General features: G+C 35.4%; 1 protein-coding gene across 1 annotated transcript in view; it reads right to left on the bottom strand.

The window, feature by feature from the left end:
- The window catches only part of Hdac9 (histone deacetylase 9), an 821624-nt gene extending 805621 nt beyond the window's left edge, over positions 1–16003 (bottom strand). The window contains exon 1 of the mRNA XM_042695799.1: positions 15917–16003. Coding sequence (XP_042551733.1) covers positions 15917–15938 — 22 coding nt within the window. The 5' untranslated portion in view covers positions 15939–16003. The remainder of the gene's footprint in view (positions 1–15916) is intronic.
- Between the last annotated feature and the right edge of the window lie 7785 nt (positions 16004–23788).

Here is a 23788-nt window from a genome sequence, read left to right as displayed (position 1 = left end):
TAAAACTCAACATCAGTTTTATAAACTAATAATCTAGTATACACTTTGGCATGCTATATTGTAATACAGTCTATTCCACTGTTCAATTAGAAACTTATAAATCGATAGCATAACCCTCCAAGACATAAAGTCTGGAAAATACTCATAAGATGATTTATTTCCAGTTTATTGAAAGAAATAATAATTTCACTTAAAAGCAATCTAAAAATATCCACCATTCCCAAATACTATTTCCTTAATGACATTCCCTCAAACTGATTCTAGGGTGCAATGACACAGCCCCCACATCTTTGCCTTCCTTTCCTCCTCACAGTAAATATCCATGTTGCTGGGTGGTAAAAGAAATTTTCCCAGGATTTGGTCTACTGTTAAACTTGACAACAGAAGTATGCATAAAGGGGTTTGCAACAAAAAGCTAAACATCTACCAAGGGAACACTATTTTCCCACAACAAAGAACATTTGTGTCTTTATAAAACATTAGGAAACCACTAAGCAAAACTTCAAACGGTATGCATATGCAGCAAAGAACATAAATCTGTTTTCATTAAGTGAAAGACAAATTCTCCCAAGAATTTGTTCTCTGAAATAAAAATGATCCTAACTTTCAACACACCAGTTTATCTACTGATGTATTTGAAACAGTCTCTAAATCTCTTGCCTTTAACTGCAACACACCTATCTTCCCTTGCAGAGTGTGCAAGAATCTTTGATGAACCCTGGAATCATGTAATACTTGGTTCAAGTAGTAGTAGACAGAGTGCTACCTTTGAGAGATGAAAAAAAGAGACAGGAATACACCCAGAAAAATAGTGTATCCTTATAACTAAGAGTTTAATTTTTATAATGAATTAACTTATATTCCCTCTGGTAGAAGGAATATGTCATCTCTTAAGCAGAAGAATTTTATGTTTATTTACTATTTCTCTGATGTTTCTTCCAACAGTGATTCCCACAATAAGTTCTATGTAGTGATTACTTCGAAAATTTAACAAATATCCACGTCTATGCCTCATATAAGTAGAATTGCACTAAAATCATTGACACTGGAGTCCTGGTTTGTATTTTTCTCCAGTTTTTCAATTGATTTTAATGCACAATCCAAATTGAAAATCACTAGTTCCCTGATGCTATTCAAATAAACAATGCAGTTCCCCCCGCCCTGCTGACTGCTATTCATGAAGTTGTTTTACTCTCACTGTAAAATCACTTCCTCCGAAAGCCAGTTTTCGCCTTTATAAACAAGATAGTTTGATTTCCCTTGGTTCCAATCAAACACTTTCATGAAATTCCCACTCATGAATTTTTCTAAGAAAGTTAAGTGGGATGAATTTTGCAATCCAATGGTAATAAGAAAAAATAGGAAATCAGAGACCAAAAGAGAGTGAACATAATGGAATTTTTAAGAGAATATAGGTATGGTGCTAATGTAGAAATTATAAAATGTTGTCAGATTATAAAATATGATTTTGAGAAAAGTACCCAGGACTACAACCTATTTCTACTGTGAAGTCCTTTTTATTCCAAATTCTAAATTTCATATGAAAGTGCAGGATCCTGGTTATGGAACAAGGAAGGGTAAGCAAGTAAGAAAAGCCTAGAAAATTTATATAACTACAGCCACAGTAATGCAAAAGATTCTAGTTTATATACTTTAAAGGCAATAATTTTATTTTCCTGTATTATTTAATTGCAACTTTTGATATATACTCATTATGAGAACGGTAGACTGATACATGTTTAAAGACATCTTTAACAAATTGGGTTGGAGAAAGCAACTACATAACAGCTAATAATACCTCACAACTCATGTGCTATGTGTTCCTTCAGTGTCTTAGTTCACAAACTGTTCAAAATGACAAAAACAGTGAACTTTTCTGTCAATCTACATACATTGTGAAAATGTTTCCAAAACAACCGATTTCTGTTGGGGATAAGGTAGTAAAATGAAACCCAAGAAAGGACCAAAGGATTTAAACCCAGCCCATATTTGCAAAAACAAGCAAACAGAAGTTGAGAAAATTGTCTTGTTTGTCTTTTTAAAGCCACTCTTAAGTATTAACTACATATAATCTTAAGCCCAAAGAAAAGTTTAGGATTGAAACATTACCTCATATACTTATTTAAATAGTCAAGATTTTTTTTATTCAGTATGTAATTTTCTGAGAGCCATAAAATCAGATAAAAATTTACCCCAGGATAATTAACTGAGGATTGGTCCCTGTCCTTGATAAAGTGATGCTTACTGACTGGACACTACCCATGTTTTTAAGTGTGACCTCTTCAGAAGCTCCTGAAACAACTATGTTTGCGTTCAATTTCTCTCCCTTTGCTTTACTCTCAAACTAGCCTTCTTACAACTTGCAGAAGTATAGCTAACAATACAAATTCTACAAACAGGTACTCAGATCCACATACTAAATATTCCACTCAATTTTCTGTGGGACCTTTATAAAGCAAAGTCTCTATTTCAACATCTATAAAATGAGGACTAGAATAGTTCCTACCTGAAGGGTTATGCACTAGATTCAGTGACAGCAGAATAGCTCCTGGCAGCTTGTAAACAGGTATTTTCCTATTGATAACACTTACCCCTATTGAATCTACTCTCTCTCTCTCTCTATATATATATATATATGTATATATATACATATATATATATGTTTCTATCTATCTGATGCACTCTGAATGTATATTTGCATACATACATACATACATATACATACTCACACTGGCAACTGAACTCAGTGCCTTCTGTTTGCACTTGCTAGGCAGACACTCTACTATTTTATCCCAGCCCCCTCACCCTACTTTCATTCTTGAATTTCTCAGTTACCTATTTTAAGTTTCACTGTTTTTCTCTCTTTCAATCAGACACATATCCTGGCTCTTCTTCTTCATAAACACTTTAAATAAAAATCTTCTTTATTATGCCTCCATCAGAAAGAATGACATTGCCCCATTTGTTAGGAAATGGAAACACTTGGAAAAAATTATATTAAGTGAAGTAAGCCAGGCCCAAAGAAACATAGGTCCCATGGTTTCCCTTATTTGCAATAACTAGTATATGTCTGAGACAAGCAGAAAAGGTCAGATAAGTTGATGTTAGGCAAAATGAACCCCAAGATGAGGACTCAAATGTTTGTTGTTTCTTGCTATTGTTTCTAACATATTTATAAGATGATTTCTTTGTTGCTTTGTATGTCCCTCCCCCACGGTATAACCCCTGTTTTCACTGAATTTGATGCTGGTATAATTTGGGGAAGGGAAGGGAAAAAAAACAAATTGTTTAAATAAGGATACAGGTGGACCCATTGCAACAAAGAGATGTACAAGACATTATGTTGAAAAACGGACTGGTGGGGGGAAGAGGGGAAGATGGGAAGGGATGGTAAGGAGAAACAAAGGAGGAGACAACAATGCTTGATAAGAAATGTGCTCATGTAATTGTAACCCCTCTGTACGGTATTTTCACAATTAAAAAAATTCTCTTTACAATTTTTATTTCTCTCCCTGATGCCTATTTCCCAAACCTATCACATACAAATGAAAACCCAGCCATCATGTTTCTAAAATTTTTAAAGTATAATTCAAACTAAAGTTTATCAAATAAAATAAATTCTATCATCCTACATTGGAAAGATACATATCTGTTATATTGTAGAATACCGGGTTTAATTTGAATTCTCAAACTCCTCAAGGTTCTGGGTCAGAAAGTCAAACCACAAGGAAACTTGGTTAAAAAAATTTTACTCCATTCTGTGGGCTTTCTATTTAGCTTGTTAGCTATGTCCTTTGCCATGCAGAAAATTTTAAGTTTCATGCAATCCCATTTATCCAGTCTTTTACTAGCTAGACATCAAATAAGGGCCTAATATCCAAGTATAGTTATAGCTCAAAAAATTTAAACCCTCAAAAAATAAAACCTCAAGAAAACAACAACTTGAATAGTAAATGAACTAGTGACTAAAGAGATATTTCACAGAAGAAGATGTAAAAATGGCTAATAGATACATGAAGATATATTCAACATCTCTGGCCATAAAAGAAATGCAAATCAAAACAACACTGAGTTTTCACCTCACCCTAGTTAGAGTGACCCATACTTAAAAAAAAAACTAACTCAAAATAACAAATGCTGGCACGGATGTGTCCAAAGGTGAACTCTATTACACTGTTGATGGAAATGTAAGCATGTTCAAACCACTCTGGAAAGTAGTATGGAGGTTCCTCAAAACACCAAACATAGAACTACTCTATGACCCAGCAATTCCACTTCTGGGAATTTATCCAATACAGCACAAACAAAGATTCACTAAAGCTACCTGAACAATCATGTTCACTGCCAGCACTATTTACCATAGCCAAGATAATGGAATAGTCCAGATGCCCCTTAATGGAGGAACAGATAAAAAAATGTGGTATATATATATATAATATATATATACATAATGAAATTTTACTTATCTGCCAGAAAGAATGATATTGTACCATTCATAAGGAAATGGTAAGAGCTAGAAAAAATTATATTAAGCAAAAAAAGTCAGACCCAGAGAAACAGAGGTGGCATGGTTCCTTCATTTATGGTAGCTAGAATGTGCCTTTAAATCTATAAGTAAACACACTGGGCATATGTTAAGGGTTACAAATGAATTAACTAAAGTATAATAGACTCTATGGAGAAAGCAAAATAGTATAATTCTTTAAAAAGACTAAGACAAAGCCCAACAAAGTATGTGCCAGGAAATGGGTACTTGCAAGAAGACAAAGTGGGGCCAAGGAGAAAAGGGGTAGAAGAATAAACAAGGGAAATGAATAGAATGTAAGGCAAGATTCGTTGTATATACCACAGAATTGAGAAATAGAACAGAAGGGGGTGAAAATGATGTTGCAGTGATGATGCAGGTCATGATTCATTGTATACGTAAACTGCTTTGTTAAACTGCAAAAATCTAAATACATAACCTACAAATTAAGAAAAGTGAGGGAAGCAGTAGGTTGAGAAAGGTAGGAGAGAATGTTGAAAGCAGTGACATTGATCAAGATGCACCGTTTTCATAAACTTCTTTGGTTAACGGCAACTCCTTTGTACAACTAAAGATAATAAAAAATATCCAAAAAATTGATATACTTTGGCACCTGTTCATCTTCATCAGCCATGACCTACCTTGTTCCTCAACTCCAGATAGTCAATTTTCTTCCCATTACCTCCCCCTAACATACACCTGTTGAAATCTTACATATCCTTCAAGGATATTTCAAATATTTGCTTCTCAGAACTTCACTTAAGCTAGGTATGATTCTGCTAGCAGTAAGCTAATGGTTTTATTTCCCCCTAGATTCAACTGCCTCTTTTACCATTATCCAATCAATTATTCTGCATAGTAATTTCACTAACAACAATAAACACATTAAATGTATGTAAACACATTAAATGTATGGTCACTGGAATATTCCTAACACATGGCATAGTGTCTGGCATATAGCACATTAAATAAAAGCTCAAGGAACAAACGAAGAACAAATATCCAAATCGAAATTGCAAGCTAGCATGAGTTTACAATTTGTTATCAGTTATTTTTTTTCTTTTGGTAGAACAATAATAACTGTTGTCCCTCAAAGAGATAATTTCAACTACATTCCTAGAATCTGGAGAAGACAAGAGAAAAAATCCACAAATGTGACTGAAGATGTAGAGATACATCCTTATAAGAGGAAAACAGAGGGAGATATGACACACAAAGAACAGGAGAAGACAATGTGGCCATACAGACAACGATAAGAGCCACAAACTGAAGTATGCCAGAGCTAAAATTTGGAGCCTGGCGCTACCCACACCTTGATTTCAACCCAGTGAAACTGATTCAGAACTGATAATTTCCCAAGCAATGACAAAACAATTTTGTTGTTGTTGTTTGTTTATTTGTTTTTATGCCAGTGCTAGGGCTTAGGTGCTGTCACTGAGCTCTTTTGCTCAAAGCAAAGTGCTTTAGCACTTGAGTCATAGCTCAACTGCATTTTGCAGTTAATTGGAGATAGGAGTCTCTCATACTTTTCCTGCACTAACTGGCTTCCAACTTTGATCCTCGGATGTCAGCCTCATCAGTAGATAGGATAACCGCTGTGAACCACGATAGCCTGCATTTTATTCTGTTTTAAGCTAACAATTTTGAAAAAATATTGTCACCGAAGCCATGGAAAACAAATATAAGATGGAAAACAGGTCCAGAGAGGTAAAGCAACTTTTCCAAAGTCCAAGAATGGTCAGGGCAGGGAATGACTAGTCTCTCTTGGGGATGCCTAGCTTTCCCCCCTGCCCATCTACTCTGCCACTTGCTATGGAGCCCGCAGAGCTCCGTGGTTCTTGGTTCTGAATCTAATACCAGATACAATCTCTTTCATGGCCACTAGATTCTAACTGAAAAATTAAAAAGCAACAAAACAGGAAATCTCTCAGATTCACCAACTATATCACTGACATATCTATCAAAAAATTGATTCATAAGCCATTGGATAAAAATGGCAAAGTTTCTAATACTAAGTCCACAAAAATATTAGAGGCAATTATTTTCAGTAAGTTTTATGTTATCAATGCACAACTACAAATGTCTAGAGTGGAGTGTGTATGTGTGGTGTGCATGTGTGTGTGTGTGTGTGTGTGTGTGTGTGTGTGTGTGTGTATGTGTGCGTGCGCACATGTGTGTGTGTGTGTGTGTTTGTTGGGGGAGCAATGGTACAAGAAGCACAAAAACATCAATAAGATTAATAAACACAATGGACAGGGGTGGGCTGGAGGAAGACCTGGAATATAATAATAATTATTATTATTATTATTTAAAAGAGATGGCATAATTCTACCAGCTCCAAAGTGAAGAAAACATGAAACAGACAAAAATGAACACTGTGGTACAATCAGGAAATGGTGGTTTTAGGTGTCAGTCTCATCAGCATAGGAAGACGACAGTTACCAGATTCTACAGATTCAACTGTGAGAGTCACAGTTGGAGAAGGGGGCCAATAATTCTAAATACAAGACTCCGTATTTTACTATTGTTTTTACAATTATATTTTCCAATACCAACACAACACATTTATGACACCAAATGAACAAACTGGAAACAGAGATTTAGTAACCAATGGAAGGCAGATGTTTCTAGAGTTTATGTTTAAGTTCTTGGGCTTAATCTAATGCCTATACTAATACCTAATACTTAATCTCAGATACCTATTTTATATTTATCATTAAAAGATAAACAGATAAGACAACAAAAGTATCCAAAGCATAGAGGTGTGGATGTATTTGAGAACTTGAATGTGAAAACATTTTTCCTTAGGGGTAGGTAAAAAGTATAAGGGCAGTAGAAGAAAAAAAAAAACTAAACCTGCTCTCCCTGTGTACTGGTTAAGAACATATAACCACAACAGGATGTAATCATTTCCTCAATGACTCTACAGTTATATCGTGCAAAATAAACAACCCAGCTTTAATATGTCACTATTCCCTTAAGACGTCAGCCTGACCTTGTCGTTTAAGAATTAGTCACTCATTTAGATTGGGACAACTCCCTGTGGATTTAGGGAGTTTGTGATCACCTAATGGGTTATGGCATTATTGTCAGTGGATGCTCCTACCCACAGGAGGCTGGACTCTTGCATCATTCGGGTAAGACATTTATTAGTGTACCACAAACAAAGCCTACCCAAAGATGCTCCCCAGAGCTCTGAGTGAAAGAAACACAGTCCTTGCCTGTTCTTCATCAATTCTTTCCATAATCTTTACAAAAATGAACTTCTGAGCATGTTTGAAAATCAGAGGTCACTGTTCCCATCCCTATGAAAAGGATAAGAAGATCCTAAGTTGATTTTTATGAAGACTTCAGTTCATATATTAAGGTATTGATAAGTTTACCATTTTAAATAGGAGAAATTGAAAATACATAGGCTAAGCCAGGCCCTGGTGATGGTAGAAAGAAGGAGAAAGAGAGAGAGAGAGAGAGAGAGAGAGAGAGAGGAGAGAGAGGATATAGATTGAAACCCTTTTCCCATTTTTACTAATTTTACTGATGATCCTCACAAACATACATATAAAAAAGGTCACTATTAATACCATAAGCACAATATATTAATATTTGTATTAATAAAATTAGGCACTATCTTTAAAGTATAAAGAATTATTGGCAATAACTTCTAAACTCACATAAAACAATACAGCTAGCTAAAAATTATTTTACTCTTTCAACTCTTCTTAACCACATTGGTATTTAACAACTGTAGGCTTATTTAACAATGGGGCTTATTAGCATTGGAACACGAAGATGCCCAAGCTACTAAAAGAAAAACAGGTAGTGTGTTTGTTTCTATCATTTTGCCCCTGAAGTAGTTGTGTACTTAGTGTCTTCTCTGCATTAAAGGAATTCAGAATAAAGCTAGACATTTTTTTAACAATGACTGCCCTGTTTACTGTCAATGTTTACTGTCAAGCATAAGCAAGCAATCTTAGAAAAAGGAAGACTCAAAAACCAAAAGTACTTCAGTGGTTATTACTGCTAGTAGTACTAAATAGAAGCAAAAGAATGCCTTAGAGTTATTACTCAGAAGATGTATAAAAACAAAAATATTAACAAATAAGTAAATAAAAAGAAATCAATGGGGGAGAATGATGGGAGGAGTGTCATTGCTCAAGATTCATTGCACTAAGACACTGGTTTGTTGAACTGAAACCACTTTGTTCAACTTCTTAGATGATTTAAACACACACACACACACACACACACACACAGAAATCAAGAGAAGGACCACAATTTCCAACAGAATGGAGAAAATTGGCTTTGCTCAGAAATCTTCAATTGCCTCTGCCCTCCCAGTATCTACTCCACAACCCTTGCAAACTGCCCAGTTTTTCAGGCTCCTTTTACAAGATAGTATTCAGAATAGTATTCAACCAAGAAGAAATCATAAAGAAAATACTGTGGCCATTCTTATTTCCTCTTCAAAGAAGTCTCTCTTCAAGTTTTTAGCCCACTTATTGATGGGGCGGTTGTTTCTTTGAGGATTTGTTTTTGGGGATTTAATTTTTTGAGTTCTAAGTATATTTTAGATATGAGGTCTTGTCTGTTGTATGGCCCATAGACACACGAAGAAATGCTCAACTTCTCTGGCCATAAAAGAAATGCAAATTAAAACAACATTGAGATTCCACCTCACTCCAGTTAGAATGGCTATAATCAAGAAATCTAATAACAACAGATGCTGGAGGAGATGTAGCCAACAGGGAACCCTACTGCACTGTTGGTGCAGGAAAACAGTATGGCGGTTCCTCAAAAGAGTACACATAGAGCTTCCTTATGACCCAGCAATCCCATTTCTGGGCATTTACCCCCAAAAAATCACAAACAAGGCCATACTAATACTACCAGCACAACTATATCTATCATAGCATTATTCACCATAGCTAAGAAATGGAACCAACCCAGATGTCCCTCAGTAGATGAATGGATCAAGAAAAAAAAAAAAATATATATATATATATATATATATATATATAATGGAATTCTATGCTTCCATCAGAAAGAATGACACTACTCAATTTATTAGGAAATGGAAACACTTGGAAAAATTTATATTAAGTGAAGTAAGTCAGAACCAAAGAAACAGAGGTCCCATGGTTTCCCTTATTTGCAATAATTATTATATATTTAGGATAATCTTATCAGATGAGCATAGAAAAGCTCAAAAGTTATGTACATATGACCATATAAGATGATGATAAATGAAATGAACCCCTAGATATGGACACAAGAGGTTTTACTTTGTCATTGTTGTTAAAAAAAATGTAAAATAAAATACTGTGTCTGTATATATGTAAAGGATCCTTACTTAATTCTTTAATTCTTAATTTATTTCAGGATCTATTACAAAATATTTCACCTCTTGTAACAATAGTATGCTTGCACATGTACGTAAATACTCAAGGCAAAAATTTAACAAGCCTATTCCTTCCTCTTCCTGGGAATGTGGCTGGACTTCATATCGCAGCCTCTTTTGTAGTTAAAAGTATCATGCGATTAAATCTACCCAATGAAATGTAAATAGGCATATTCTTTCTTTGGGAACTTCCTACAACTTCTTCAATTTCCCTTCCATGATCTTGATATAGAAACACACATTGACATTAGAAGCCATGAGTTGAATAAAATATAAGTCACAAGTTAGAAACTGACTGAAGGCTGTTGGAAAGCCACTAGGAAAAGAATTACCCACATTTCTCTCAGGAATGCACTTGTAGTCTTCAAGAGAAATAACAATATAGAATTTGTTTGTGGTGTGATAATAACAAAACCAATGAGAAATACAGAAATTAAATTACCCACAAAAATTCTGAAAAACAAATTTGGGAATAAACTTGCAAAACAAATTTAAACTGAATATTTGGGAGAAAGATCTGTGCCTCACTTTTAACACATTGTCTCCTGGAAAATAAAGAAAACACCTTCTCAAGTTTATGCTTCAAATCTGAATACTGGATTCAGAAATTTACACTGATAAACAGCAACTAACCAGATCCCTTAACTTTGACTTGCGAGCAGAAATAAAAACTCCAAAACAATATAATAAATTTAACCTAGAGTGCTACCCATTAATACTGTACCGTGATATTAAATTCTGTCATAACAAAATAAGGAACTAATTTACTTTATTATGTTACAATATTTTTCCTGAATACTAGTTGAAATAGATTACTGACCATTAGCCTGAAAACATTTTAGTTACATAAAGCTTCTTGTAATGGGACTTGACCTGCATTTCATTACAAAGCCAAGTGATCATACTTCTCTGGGGAAGTCATAACCTACTTGACTTGTCCTACGACTCTATTTCATTTAACTTTCATTTTTATGGTAACATATTGTGAACAAACTGAAGAAAAGTACCCACTTGGACCTTATGATATTTGTTTGTAGCTTTGTCCTGGTTTTAGTTTCCTGCTTAATGGCTAAACGGCACCACAGTGGGTAATGCACTGGAGTAAGAGTGGTGAATCATTAAAGAGTTCGTAAATTTTAAAAACAGGGGCAGGCCTTCTGGGTCCCATATGCTTCTAGAAAATCCAATGTTGTACCGTATTAATTGAACCGTGAAGCTTTTATTAGTTCTCTTTAAAAATGGCTTGCAGTGAAGCTTTTATTAATGCTTGCCCTCAAATTGTTTATGCTACTTAGCATTTTCAAAACAATTCATATTTCAAAGAATGTTTTGATCATTAGTTAAATCTACATTTTTTAAAATTTTTTAAAAATTTAATTTGCTTAGCAAATAATTATATATATATATATATATATATATATATATATATATATAGGGTACAATATGACACTTGGATCTCCGTTTATATTGTAAAACAACTAACTCTATTAATTAGCAAATCCATATAGATATCTACTTTTGTGGAAAAACAATTTGAATATGATTTTTTAGTTATTCTGAAAAGAAACAATGCATTATTTGTTAAATCTACATTTCCATAAGAGAATGCAGCTGTTTTGTAAAACTGAGGCATGAGGGGAAATCCCTTAACCAATTTTGACCCAAGATTTGCCCATGAAAAAGTAAATATTATATGGAAAAATGAATAGAAGATGGATCTCGCTAAAACCTTTAGCTGATATAAGTAGTAAGGTTCTCCCACTCCATATGGGTAGAATAGAATAGAACATTGATAGATGTGTTTCTGTATGATTATGAAATAGAGAAATAGCTAATTTATACAATAAGCTTAAAAACTAATGTCATGGCCCGATGCCTATGGGTCATGTTTTTAATCCTAGCTACTCAGGAGGCTGAGATCTGAAGACTGAAGTTCAATGCTAACCTGATCAGGAAAGCCCATGAGAGTTATATTCAATTAACCACCAAAAAGCTGGAAGTAGAGCTGTGGCTTGAATGGTAGAGCACTAACCTTGAGAGAAAATGCTCAGGGAGAATGCCCAGGCCCTGGTTTGAAGTTCCAGGACTAGCAAAAGCAACTGAAACAATAAATTAATGGTATCAGACTTTTCAGTACAGACATGGCCACTTGTGCCTTCCAAACCTACAATTCTAGGGAATACATGCACATTGGCTGTTATATGTTTGCAAAATTCCTTTGAATACATTTGCCAACGAAGTTACACCATGCAAACTAGTTTTATAAATGTAAACATCATATTAAAATCAATCATCTTAGAGTTAATGTACCCCTTATTAAGTGTCTAGGTTCCAATCATATTTTCTAAAATCTTGTGATTCTTCTAAAAACGTGCTCTGGAATAACACAGGATTAAACTTTGCCTGAAGAGAAACAAATGTACTCTGTATCTCCCCCTCCTGAAACTGATGCACCTTAGCACAGAATACCTGTAAGCCCCCAGAATTTCCCCTCCAAATGATTAGCTGTAACAACAGTCCCAGTTGTCTAACATTCTTTCTAGTAAGGACCAAATAACAAAAATTTCCATAACTTAGTTCACAAAAGGCTTACACTGAGATAGGACTTAATACTTTGTGTTTTCATAGAATCTCAAAGATACTCTAACACTATTGGACAGAGTACAGATTAAAGTGCAATTCTCCACTGTGTATTATGGTATCTACTGCCCAACTCCCATTCCCTACAAGGCAATACTATGAGGATCATTAGTGGAGGAATTTAGAGATCTGTATTCATGTTTCACAATAACCCTGGTTGATTTTTTTTAGTCTAATACGTTTGGTAAATGTTACAGAAAACCTTCTAAACTCTAGCAATCTTTGAAAAGGCAAGTTACCAGAAATAGTATCCATACACTTCCACCAAAGAAATAAATTTATAGTCTTATATTTATCAAAATACTTAAGACCTTGAATAAACTAAAAACTATTAACATTTGTCTTTCCCACTAAAGATTTATATTTTTGTTTTTTTTTATTTTTGAGGTTTTTGATTTTGCTTTGTTTCTGTTTGTCCACAGGGTAGACACTTTTTGTGTTCCTATTGCTCAATATATGTCCTGGCATAAAACAGACACTTGGTAAGTTTTAAACTAATGAATGATCAGGCCAACTGCAGCAGTTGTCTGCCAGTCATATTCAGTTTCCCTCTTTATCTTCCCTCCCCCAAAATACCCAATGGTCTAACTTAGAACATTATTGGGATACTAGGAGTAAAATAAAATATACAAAAATCAGCACTGTTTGACTGAATACAACCAGTCTGTACCTGATATCAATAGTATCTGAATATGGATAGAAAAATCACTTCTGAGAACAGTGTCAATGCATGGGAAAAATAAGAATTTTATCTGGAAACCAATTTTCACAAAAATTTAAATAGTTTGAATATCAACTTTTCAAAGAATTTCTGGAACTACTGAAGTCAATCTATCTTTGTAGTTCAGGATGACTTGTGGGAGCCATTTGTGAAACAAAAAGCAAAATAAATGGATGATGATTGCCTAAGACCAATTTAATTGTTTAGATAGTTTAAAAACAAAAAAAAGACAAGCAAATACTTTTTCTAACTCAAATGATCAAGTTTTATTTTGCTAATAGAATACATTTGGCACCATAAGATACTAGGTAATAACAACAGAAGAATACTTCGCGTTTGTGCCAAGAACATTTTCTTTTATCCACATAAAATGCATTTCAGATCCCTGATCAGTGTTTATTACTTGCAATAAGTAGAAGAGACTCACCCACCCAGCCCATTTCCTTTGATATTTCTCAACCTCCGATTCCATTCATATAAACATCTGAGTTGACTATGACCTCTGCATAATGTTATTCGAGGCCAAAAGAATTATGTATAAGAAACGAATATATAAAAGAAATGCTAATGACCTTAAAGGCAAGTGAACTTCATTCATTCAGCGTTTGTCTCACTTATCCTTCACTTTTTTCCTTCTCCTAATTGAAAAAGTATCATGACTAGCATGCTACTTTTCATTAAAACAGCAGCCTCAAAGGATATTTTCATGTTGTAAAAATCAGTGCTTTAAGCTGGGCACTGGTGGCTCACAGCTGTAATCCTAGCTATTTAGGAGGCTGAGATCTGAGGACCTTTGTTCAAAGCTAGCCAAGGCAGGAAAGTTCGTGAGACTCTTATCTCCAATAAACCACTAGAAAACTGGAAGTAGAGCAGTTACTCAAAGTGGTAGAGCACAAGTCTTGAGCAAAGGAGCTCAGGGACAATGCCAAGGCCCACAGTCAAAGCCCCACAACTGACAACAACAACAAAAAAATCAATGTTATAAAATCAATATTCTCTGGGAACAGGGTATGTTGATTCTAGTTGCCAAATATTGTTAGTTGCCAAATATTTGACCATGATGGTTCTAAATTAAATGTCTCTATTAAAGTGTACAATATGGAGACATTAAATTTATATACAGATAGACAGATACCTATTTAAGTTGTGTGTATATGATGCAGAAATTATTACCAGTTCATCTCAATAGAAAGATTAATAATAGGGAGGAGGTGACACTTTTCAAAAGGAATATACTCATTACCTGACTTATGTAACTGTAACCTTTCTGTCCATCACCTTTGCAATAAACTTTTTAAGATTAACACTATATTACCATTGTAGTGAGCAAGATGGTGCACACTTCAGTAAGGCTCTGTGAAGAGAGTATGAGGAGCAGGTATAGAAGGAAACATTTGCAGTTCCTGAAGCATGCATGGTCTACAGGCAGCAATAGCATCACCACCTAAGAGAATCTGTGAAAATTACAATTCTCTAACCCTATCCTATATCTATTTAATCAAATACTATAGTTAGGGGCTTGCTTTAAGTGATGTTAATGCACACTGAAATTGGGGAACTACTGGGCTATGCAGGGACTCCGAGACAGTAGCAGATAACTCTTCCTCTGCTTAAACTAGCAACATGACACCAAATTGTTCCATCACAGCTGTGACTAAAGACTGTGAGAAATCTTCAGTTCCTCCTTCAGAATCAATAATCACAGTTATCCTTTCCCATAATTTCCACTTCCAAACTCAGCACACACATTGGCAGCCTATTGAAAGGTGTGCAGCAAGGTTGATGAGATGGTGGACTTCAAGAGCAGCTAATCAGGGTGCAACACTCCAGAGAGTAAAAATCTTGGCAAAAGGTGTCCTGTTTTGATCTCTAAGTATCATCTTACAGTAACTTTGACCTAGAGAACTGTATAACCTAAAGTATATCAACAGATGGACGAAGGTACAGAAATGAATACTCCTATAATAATGCAAGCATAAAATTATTGTATAATTTTTCTGTGACTTACCATGGTATCCACCACTGTCAAAACTGGTATAATATTTGTTCCAAGAGTGACGCCCTATTCCTGTGGTGTCACTGGGTGTTGGCTGCTGATCACAGCACTACACAAGCCACACATAACACTTTGGATATGGAGGAAGCAGGTGCTGAGATTATTATTAAATATGTATATAGGAAACAGGAGTGGCAGCAAAGAAGGGTGGGGAGGAAAAATATCTTCCTGTGTGTCAAAGAGATGGAGGTGGAGTCATTCCACGAGCTAATTCCCAAACCCCACAGCATAATCTAAAAGCAAATAGACACATTAGGTCAGAAAGACTATGAGTGCAAATTAGATTCCTGAGTCATATTTAATATTTATAACTTCATAAAATGCTATCTGAATGGTATATTGAAAACAGAAAAATAAAAGCTCAGTGCTCAGACAACACTGCAAATGAAATAAATTGCCCAGAAAGCAATCTGGGTTGAATTATAGTATTCAAAGTTGAAAATTTATTGTTCTATCAATTAATCTTCCTCAGGGAAAGAAAGGTTCCTTCATTATTTCAGTTGCTTGATTTGGTGTGACATAAAGCAACATCATTCACATAAAATATATTACTACTATAAAAACAACAAGACTGACCTGGCTGCACTGGTGAGCTCATTGTGGGAATCAGGACTGATGGATGAGGATTCAGAGGAACAGCCTGTGTTCAGCTGGCACTGGTGGTCTGAGAAGGGCTGAGAAACCTAGAATGCAAGCAGAATGCAATGTGTGAGATACAAATATGGCAATCACACCAAAAAGGAAACATAGAGAGCTGGCCTTGAACCTCAACTCTGCCACAGCTTGACTAGGTCTTTTGAGATAGTACACATCAACCTCTCAGGTTTCTAATTCTTTATCTATAAAAGAGTAAACCAGTGGTACAGCCCTCACCTGGATACATGAAATTCTGTGTCTGATCTGCACAGCAAAATAAAAGAAAATGAGCTGGGCACCAGTAGCTCATGCCTATAATCCTAGCTACTCAGGAGGCTGAGATCTGAGGATCGCAGTTCAAAGCCAACCTGGGCAGAAAAATGCCTGTCAGACTCTTATCTCCAATTAACCACTCAAAAACCAGAAGTGGGGCTCAAGTGGTAGAGTGCTATCCATGAGCATAAAGAGGCTCAGGGACAGTGCCCCAGCCCTGAATTCAAGCCCTACAACCGACAAAAATAAATAAACAAAATAAAATGAAAAAATAAAACTTAATAAATTAACAGCTGGGCAACAATGACTCACAATTCTAATCCTAACTGCCTCAAGTACCTGAGATCTGAGAATTGTAGCTCAAATTTCAGGCAGAAAAATATTTGAAACTCTAGCTCCAATTAACCAGCAAAAAATAAAAATAAAAACAAAACGCTATAAGTAGAGTTGTGGCAAAACAAGGTAAGCGTGAACAGGAGAGCATGAGACCCTGAGTTGAAGCTCCAACACACACAAAAAATGGAAATAAAGTAATAGGTCTAGAAGGAATCTATGCATGAGAAAGCACTTCTTATAGTTATGATTACTTCACTACTTATGATTTCCCATGATTAATACTATTAAAGAAATTATAAATACGTTGGAGTTTTACACATGAATATCTCATCATAGCATTTTTAACTATATCACTGTCAAATATTTATTTGAGATAGGACTTGCTGAGGGGAAAAGAAAACTTGATGGCTTCAATGGAAACAAATGGATCATACAGACTCTGAGTGACAGAAAACTTCCCACTACAATTGCTATTTCTCAAGTCTTTCATGGTTGTTCCAGCTGAAAGCATTAATAGCCAATCTTTCCAGGAGCAGCTCTAACAGGTTGGTTTGATGACATGAAAGGAATTTAAGGGACTTTCTGCTTTTAATTTGAATGCATTCCTACTTTTAGGCACTTAGACAGAGGAAAAGCAATTGGAAGGGCATTTCCTTAACAGTTTACTGGAACGTCAGACTTAAGAAAAAGAAGCAGCAGCTTTTAATGCTACACTTAATGAGTACTTTACTAAAATAGTACAGCCCAATCACACTATTTTTATAGACAGATGCTGTAAGTCTGAGAATTGTACATTTCTGTATCTTAAGAATCCAACATATTTATTGTGACTCGTTTTTCTCATCAGTATTTTGAGTGTTATGATTATTTTTTCCCAAGCATAAAACCTGGATATAAATACACACTTTTCTTTGTAGAATTACATATCACCAAGAATACCTATATTGTTTCTAAATTTAAATTTGCTACCTACTTATTAAAACAAACCAGTACAGCTCATCAGATATACCAAGCTACTTCTCATCCTATATTCAGTGATTCGTAAATACTAACATTTGTGTAGGGGTAGGAGTACAGGGGAGCAGAGCTGGCCTTCAGACTTGAATTTAGGGCTGGGCATTTGTCCCTGAGCTTCTTTTTACTTAAGGTTAGAACCTTATCCTTCGAGCTTCACTTTGGCTTTTTGGTGGTTAACTGGAAGTAAAAGTCTCACTGACTTTCCTGCCCAGGCTGGCTTCAAACCATACTCCTCAGATCGCAACCTCCTGAGTAGCTAGGGTTATAAGCATGAGCCACCAGTGCCAAGCAAGTATTAGTAATAGTAAAAATGTACATCTGAATAAATCATATTCAAGAAACATTCTGATGAGTTTTGTTGGCATTATCTCAAGAACACTAATTTTCATGTCAATAAGAAAGTAAATCTATGAAGATTAGAATAATAAGTAGATGTGGAAGAATGATGGAAGGATTGACATTGATCAAGATGCATTGCACTCTGATTTGTAGAATTGAAACTCTTTTATACAAGTACTTAAAAGATAAATAAAAATATTTGCAAAGGAGCATAATCTTCCTTCATTTATATATAAGGAAATGAACATTCTGATAGCAAAATGTAAATAAAAAGATGTTTATGTAAAATTCATTATAATGATAAAATCATTTGGATACTTTCTTAGAGTGAAAAAGCACTTTCAGACATATCACCACATTTGATATTATTTTCAGAAGAATCATTCTAATTGATAACTCTTCTTTTATGGCCTTCCCCTTTACCTAATAGGTGAAAAAAAAGTTGCATGCTTCATAATTAAATATACATAAAGAGAAATAAAAGTTGATTTAAATTTATGGACTGTCTTAAATTGACAAAGATGATTTCAAGATATTATTTTTACCAGCCATGGAGCTTGAACTCAGGGCCTGGGCACTGTCCCTGACCTTTTTTGCTCAAGGCTAGCACTTTACCTTGAGCCACAGAGCAAATTTCGGATTTTTCTGTGTATGTGGTATTGAGGAATAGAACCCAGGGCTTCATGCATGCTAGGCAAACACTCTACCACTAAGCCACCTTCCCAGCCCTGATTTCAAGATTTTTATCATTTTTATATTTTTAGATTATAGTATAAACCACTATAAGCATAAATGCCTATATATATGTATATGCTCTAGATACATTCTTGATTTTCAGCATAGCTAATTTTAAATTAAAAATGACTAACAGAGTCTAGGCATGATGGCACAGGTCTGTAATCCCAGTACTCAGCAGGTAGATATAAGAGGATCTTGAGTTCACAACCAGCATGGCTAAATACCCAGATTCTGTCTCAAAATAAAGCAAAACAGAGCAAATAAAATAACTCAGAAGAAAAACAGGAAATCTTTAGTATATAAGTAAAGTAGCTCTGAAAAGTGCCTTCCATTTTGGCAGTCTATTTAAAAATTACATATTTTTACTCTACAGTGTCCTTTTGCACAGCTGATATTTGTAAACATACTTCAACTTCACAACTTAACCAATAATTAATAAAAGCGTAACAATGGTAACTTTTGCCTTGTACTTCTACTGGTAACACACATGGCGGCAGCTGTCCATGACATAATGACTTGTGTGTAGTGCAACTATTAGGTTTTGTCTTCATAGCTATAGACTTGAACTGAAAAGTGAATCTGAGATGGAATTAGCAATCTGGCTTCCAAATATCGACCCATTTGAAATTTAAACAACTCCCTTTGATACTCAACCTTTTAAATAACTGCCTAATCATGATATATCTTTCTAACATTATGAAAGCCCTATGTTGATATACAATCATTTCCATTTGTTGCATTTCCATCTTTGATAAGTCACATTAAATCAAAATTATTACTACAATCAGTAATTCATAACTGGAATATAACTATTTAAAGAGTTCTCCTAAAATCTTTCAAGAGTATAGATCTGCTATATGTGCCTGCCCTCGCTCTCCTTACTGTCACAAAATTGGCAGATTCACAGCTTAATCTATACCCTTTACGGACAAAATTAACAGAATTTTTTAAAGGGTCAACGGTCACGAAAATAGGCAATTTATTCTCAAATCATTTCACCCTTCTTCATCCATGTGCTGACTTTTTAGGCAAGTTTTCCCCCCTCATATTCTTGTCAGTCTTACGAAATACGATTTCAAAATCATAGGAAGCTGCTCTTCAAATGAGTAAATACCCCAAAAAAAGAACAAAAAAGAAATGTGGACTATGAACACACATTCTCAGAGTATACAACAGAGCTATATATTCTTTCAACTAACAGTTTCAATTAATTTAAACATGAGTTTTCCCATGCTACAAAAATATACACTGAAGGAGATTAACACAAGTGCCATAAAAACAAAACACTGCTGTGCACCTTTTTCTCTTAAGAGCTAGAAATGGTTATTCCCATTTTTAACTATATTCTTTCAGCTACTTGGATCCACAAAAGTGAACTAAAAGTTTTCACTTCCAAAAGATCATCTCTCTATACTTACAAGTACACTATTGCTAACATATCTTGGAATTCGGCATAGGGAAAACATCCCAAGGGGTAACATCTTAGAATATCTTCGCTTATCTACATACTTGGGAAGAGAATATGATCTCTGATCTCTACAACAGCCCTTTGAGATAAGAATGTGTTGTTATCATTCTCCCTTTCCAGATGAATGTGAGCCTTAGTTTTGAAGATTTGTCCCTGCCTTCAGGAAAGGAGCTATGGGAGGAACCTCCACTGGACACTTCTTTGCCTCCTTTCCAGATAGAGGAGGTTCTCACTACTTTCTTTCAGGCTTTCCTTTCACTTTCAAATAAACTTACTTATTTATTATTTTTAAATGCTTTGTCCCTGAATATGTGGACAACTGGACAAGTTGGTCTTCTGACTTTCTGGCAATATTCTTTGTTGCTCCTCAAAGAAATACAGGTCATTCTCGACATTGTCCCATTCGTTAGGAAATGGAAAGACTTGGAAAAAATTATATTAAGTGAAGAAAGCCAGGCCCAAAGAAACATAGGTCCCATGGTTTCCCTTATTTGCAATAACTTAGTATATGCTTAGGACAAGCAGAAAAGGTCAAAGCTATGCACATATGACCATATAAGATGATATTAAGTGAAATGAAACCCAAGATAGGGACACAACTTGTTTTTTCTTTCTTGCTATTGTTTTTAACGTATCTAAAATGTACTGTGTGATTTTTTTTGTTTCTCTTGTATGTTCTTCATCCACGGTATAACCCCTGTTTTCACTGTGTTTGATTCCATTGCCCTGCATCTTGTATATACATTTTTCTAATTTGGGGAGGGGAAGGGAAATAACAAAATGCTGAAATAAAGATTCAGGTTGACCTATTTTAACAATGAGATGTACAAGACACTATGTTGAAAACAAACTTTACAACTTGGGTGGGAGGGGGTGGGGGAGTTGGGGAGCGGGGGAGGGAAGGGATGGTAGGGGAAAAACAAAGGAGGAGGTAACAATGCTCAATAGAAAATGCTCATTACCTTACTCATGTAACTGTAACCCCTCTGTACTCTATTTTTACAATAAAAAACATTGAAAATGAATAAAAATAAAAAAGTATAGGTCATTCTCTTAGATAGTTTTGAATGCCAATACACTACCCAGTTAGAGGGTCACAATTTCATTACTGGTCTGTCCAGTTACTGATCTCTTACTAACAGACTCCACTTCGTACACTGAACTCAGTCACAAAAGGTGAAATTAATTTAAAATTGGAATAAATATCTACAAAGCAACTCACAGCAAGAACTCTCAACTTTGATTTAGACTCCATGTTCCTTGAACACCACAACATTCCTTTGGAATGTTCTAAATTGTACTCTGAGCATCACATTACACTTTTCTTTCTTCTTTCTTCCTTCTTTTAGTGAACTGGTATGTTTCAATAGCATGCTACTAAGAAAGTAGAAGGCTCTTTTTTTGTAGCTGATGTAGCTAACAAAAAAACTCATTTATGTGTCTCTAATATATCTTTCCCAGTCTTAGGGCAAGTTTTAATGTACGGTTCAGTCTACAAAGTCATTCTCACTCAGCTGCAGGCCCTTCTCACAGATGGAGCCATTATCTCTGATTCTTCAATACAGCAGGCTTTTTGAGCTGACTCAATTATCTCACCCACTGTACAGGCAGTTTATTGGTGGATTGGACCACTATGCCAGTTCACTGAACACAAGAAATTCCTCAGACCCACGGTCTCTCTCCTATGTCTCAGAACCTAAAGTCCTGCCATAATTTCTTCCTTGGAGAAAAACACTAGAAAATTGCTTTTCACATCCTATTCAGTTGAACCCTTGCTGACACCATCTCAGACACTGCCACTCACCATGAAACCTGAGATTCTATTTCCTTTCCCTGTTTCTTACATTTACCCCAGACAGGCAAAAGAGCCAGAACACTGACCTCATAAATATTTTTCATTGTCAGCAGGCACCATTGTTCACACTAGTAATCCCAACTACTCAGGAAGTGAAGATGGGCAGGTTCACAGTTTGAAGGCCAGTATAGGCAAAAAGTTAATGAGATCAAATGTCAATTAAGAAAAACTGAATGTAGTAGCACATCACTGACAGTGTAGTTAGATGAGAAGCACAAGTAAGAGGATTATGGTTCAAGCCTAGCCAGGCCAAAAACATGAGACCCTGCTTGAAAAATACCTACAACACACAGGGCTGGGGTGTGGCTCTCAGATGACAAAGTACTTGCCTAGCAAATGCAACACCCTGAATTAAAATTCAAACTCCAATGCCACCAAAACCAACCACAGAAAAGATCTTTCCTATCTTGGATCCTATTTAATTATTGATATTTAATTATTGATATTGACTGACTTAATAATTTTTTTTGTTTATGATTGGATTCTTCATCTGGTATTCTTGCCAGTATGCTTGCTTCCGGAGAACATATAGATGGATGCATGAATTAAAGAGAGTAAAATACTTGGGTCATACACTCCTTAGCTGGCATACAAATTTCTTCATAATCAGTTTCCTCATGTTCTCACTTTCCTTCTTTTCATCTTTTCACAATCCTCTGGCTCCAGGAAATCAATCATTATTCCAGGTCTAAGGCTTAACATTCTCAAGAACCACTAAGGCACAAGTACCAGCAGAGTAAATCCTCAAATGAGCAGTGGTTACTGAAATGCATTCCCGAATTAGTCCTGATTATTCCTGTATATTCTCATTTGCATTCACACATCTATGCTTTTGCACGTCCTTCTGCAAATACGATGAGCGCTCCAACTCTTACTTTGAATTCTTTGAGGTCATGTACATGGGACATCTTCACCAACCACCCCAAGTAAAAGGTTACTTTTCTCATCTCTGTTGCCCCTGGGAATTGTGCCATGTTATGCATAAGTTAATACTTTTATCTACCATTCCTCAGTCAAGGGACTGTATAAAATTCATCTCAACAGTCTCTAAGCCAAGCAGAGTACCTGATACACGGCAGTTGCAAAATAGACTCTTGGCAAATGAGTGAACATAGGGATAAAACAATGAATCTGTAGTTACCTAATTTGAGGAACAGAATACTTTATTCATTTTGTTGCAATGTAATTCACATGGACTAGAGTGTAGTGCTTTCATTTAATTAGAGAAGGAATAAAAAGTTGTGTAGAGTTGGCCATCGTCTAGGAAGAAGAAACTCAGTTGGGGTGGGTGCCTTCAAGGGGCTGGTAAAAACATCAGTTATCATCTCTCCAAAATTGCCCATGGATTGTATTGTCTAAGACAGAGCCATCTCTTAGGCTCTTCAATTGAAACAGTTTCTCTAGCCATTAGAAGTATACATGTTCTCACTTAACAGTTTCATAATGTCTTCTCTAAGGAAATTCAATTTAAAAAATTTAGACAAGTTCTTATAGTCTCAACTCTGTATCAAAATAATCAAACCACTCACTATCCATCGAGACACAAAATGGAATACAGAGACATGTCCCTACATCTCCAGTAGCAGAAGTGGGACTGTGATGTTAATGCCCATACTGCTCCTAACTGTATTTAGGAAAAGGATGGAACTCACGATTGAGAAACTGGAGGGCCCAGGCAAGAGCCACACTAATGATATACAATTCATCCTTGAACCCTCTTTAATGCTACAACCCGTATATGATTCTCTGGTTCACCTAACATCCTGGCAAAGACTTGTAACACAAT

The sequence above is a fragment of the Dipodomys spectabilis genome, unplaced genomic scaffold (genome assembly GCF_019054845.1).
Source record: "Dipodomys spectabilis isolate Male_0828 unplaced genomic scaffold, ASM1905484v1 ptg000190l, whole genome shotgun sequence".
Classification (NCBI taxonomy): domain Eukaryota; kingdom Metazoa; phylum Chordata; class Mammalia; order Rodentia; family Heteromyidae; genus Dipodomys; species Dipodomys spectabilis.
The sequence above is the reverse complement of the archived record's forward strand: the minus strand, read 5'-3'. Positions and strand labels throughout refer to the sequence as shown.